At 43.5% G+C, this 2,874-nt stretch overlaps 1 protein-coding gene across 1 annotated transcript; it reads left to right on the top strand.

Moving 5' to 3' along the window:
* Positions 1 to 1,182: 1,182 nt before the first annotated feature.
* LOC311041300 (E3 ubiquitin-protein ligase TRIM21-like) lies at positions 1,183 to 2,487 on the top strand (the record flags this gene model as incomplete). The annotated part of the gene is made up of 3 exons (XM_084086207.1): positions 1,183 to 1,234; positions 1,352 to 1,554; positions 1,762 to 2,487. The coding sequence occupies 3 exons, from the start codon at positions 1,183 to 1,185 to the stop codon at positions 2,485 to 2,487; spliced, it is 981 nt and encodes a 326-aa protein (XP_083942333.1).
* Positions 2,488 to 2,874: the final 387 nt, after the last annotated feature.

The raw sequence follows: 2,874 nt of genomic DNA, 5'->3' as shown, positions 1-2,874 counted from the left end.
AAATATCATTTTATTCCAAGGCAACGTCTCTCTTCCATGGGCAGAGAGCAGTGTTGACAGATTTTGCGAGAGGAATAAGCAACCAGGTCCGTGAAAACTAGTCTAAAAGAAGCGACTATAAACACTTTAAACCTGTGTCGGCTATTTGAAAATATCTGACATATATAGGTTTGAAAATAGACGATCTACAAGCTCACAACCGCAACTTATAGCTTATCACAAGCAGACCTGGCAACACAGAGAGAGGAGAGAGGAGAGAGCGTAACATTGCATTGAGGATAATGGCTTGCTCAGTCTTCTCTTAAAGGCACGGTGACTGGTCTTTTTATTGTAACGCCTAAACCACACCTACAGTATGCATAATGTAACGGCTAGCGCAGGTGTTTTAGGGATAAGGCTGGTGTCGCAACTTTAGCACGGGAACGCCCCTTGGGCCATGCTAAATCCCCACATCGTGGGTTTAGGATCTCTTGACTAAGATAGGGCCCTATGTGTGTACCCTTTATGCCCATATATGGAGATATCTTTATATGTGTCTGTTTGTTCCCTTTATGCCCATATATGGAGATATCTTTATATGTGTCTGTTTGTACCCTTATGCCCATATATGGAGATATCTTTATATGTGTCTGTTTGTACCCTTATGCCCATATATGGAGATATCTTTATATGTGTCTGTTTGTACCCTTTATGCCCATTTTTGGAGATATCTTTATATGTGTCTGTTTTTACCCTTTATGCCCATATATGGAGATTCCATCAGATAGATTACCATTAGAAATCAGCTTGTTGATTGTGGGTTGCTATGGCTACCTAATAATGATCAGTGTACTTGGAGGCCGGTCTGACATCAGAGAACTCCTTATTTGGGCAAGGCTGACACGGAACTCCAAGTGTGGGCGTGGCTTGTCGTGATAGTGATATCACAGTGATGATGTAAAGCTCCTGGTATAAAAGTAGATCCCACACTGAGAGAACACCATTCACCACCTCGTACCGACGCACCATCGCCTCCTACTGGACACCACCTGCTAGAAGAATCCTAGAACACCGCTTAACGTTGGATTTGTAGCGTCATCGAACATATTCACTGGAAGAGTCACACTAGTAGATCACTGGTTGTGTTCTCTCTTACAAAGGAAGTGATTTAGTTGTTTACGCTTTTATTCTCAGTGTGTAGAAATGGCGTCTGCCAGCATTCCCGTCTCTGAAGATCACTTCCTGTGTTCTATCTGTATGGATGTGTTCACTGATCCAATCACCACTCCATGTGGACACAACTACTGCAAAGCCTGTATCACACGTTACTGGGACACTAATGATGTGTGTAAGTGTCCACTGTGTAACAAAGCCTTCCATATGAGACCAGAATTCTCTGTTAATAAAGTTCTCTCAGTGATGGCCAATCAGTTCAGGAGTCACAAGTTGAGAGAAGAATATGAAGCAAAGACAGAGGCTGAAGTTCAGCAGATGATCCAGGAAAGACGACTGAAGATTCAGGAGGTCAAACACTCAGTAGAGATCAGCAGTAAAGATGCAGACACAGTGATAGCCGTCAGTGTTCAGGTCTTCACTGCTCTGATCAGCTGTATTGAGAGAAGCCAGGCTGAGCTCATTGATGTGATTGGAGAGAAGCAGAAAACAACAGAGAAACAGGCTGAAGGCTTCATTAATGAGCTGCAACAGGAAATCATTCAATTAGAGAAGAGAAGCTCTGAGCTGAAACAGCTCTCACACACTGAAGACCACCATGACCTCCAGAATTTCAAAGCCAACAACACAGACTGGAGACCCACCAAGGACTGGACAAACATCAATGTCCATCAGTCTTCACATATGGGGACAGTGAGGACAGCTGTGTCTCAGCTGGAGAAGACACTCAGTCAAGAATTGAAGAAGAAGCTGTGTGATGTTGAGTTGAGGAGGATCCAGCAATATGAGGTGGATGTGAATCTAGACCCGGATACAGCATATCCCTACCTCATCCTGTCTGAGGATGGAAAACAAGTGAGTCATGGAAACGTAAGGAAGAATCTCCCTGACAACACAGAGAGATTCTCTAAATATAGCAATGTCTTAGGAAAACAAAGCTTCTCCTCAGGAAGGTTTTACTATGAGGTTCAGGTTACAGGGAAGACTGAGTGGACTTTAGGAGTGGCCAGAGAGTCCATCGACAGGAAAGGTTATATGACACTGAGTCCCAACAATGGTTACTGGACTATAGCGTTGTGGAATAGAAATATGTACTGGGCTCATGCTGACCCTGATGTCCTCCTCCCTGTAAGAGAGGAGGTCCAGAAAGTGGGAGTGTTTGTGGATTATGAGGAGGGTCTGGTCTCCTTTTATGATGTGGAGACCAGAGCTCATCTCTACTCTTTCACTGGCTGCACCTTCACTGAAAAACTCTTTCCATTCTTCAGTCCATGGCTTAATGATGGTGGTATAAACTCTGCTCCTCTGATCATCTCTCCTGTCAACATGAAGTAGAACCGCATCGAGTTTAAATAAGCAGTAAATTAGACGCGTCATTATAGGCAGAAGACATTAAAAAATATGTATAAAAGAGAGAGAGAAAAAAAAAAGAAACAGCACTTTTACGCAAGTGGCGTGCACAGACATTTTGAGGGGCAGGTGCTCAAGTAAAAAAAAAAAGGGCACCTTGGGTGGCGCGCGGAACCGCCGGCTGCCTCAGTAGTGTGAGATTTATAGAAGAAAATTGCAACCTATACCTCTTTGCCAAAAATAGCCGAATTACAAGCTCACAACGCCTCGCAGCGCAAGGCGTTGTGAGCTTGTAGATCTGCTATTTTTGGCTAAAGTAAACGGATGCTAGGTTTCGAGTGGTTATGGTAAAAAGAAAAATCATATCACATA

The sequence above is a fragment of the Gymnoscopelus microlampas genome (assembly GCF_963454915.1).
Source record: "Gymnoscopelus microlampas genome assembly, contig: SCAFFOLD_88, whole genome shotgun sequence".
In the NCBI taxonomy this organism is placed as follows: Eukaryota; Metazoa; Chordata; class Actinopteri; order Myctophiformes; family Myctophidae; genus Gymnoscopelus; species Gymnoscopelus microlampas.
This window is presented reverse-complemented; position numbering and strand designations above follow the sequence as displayed.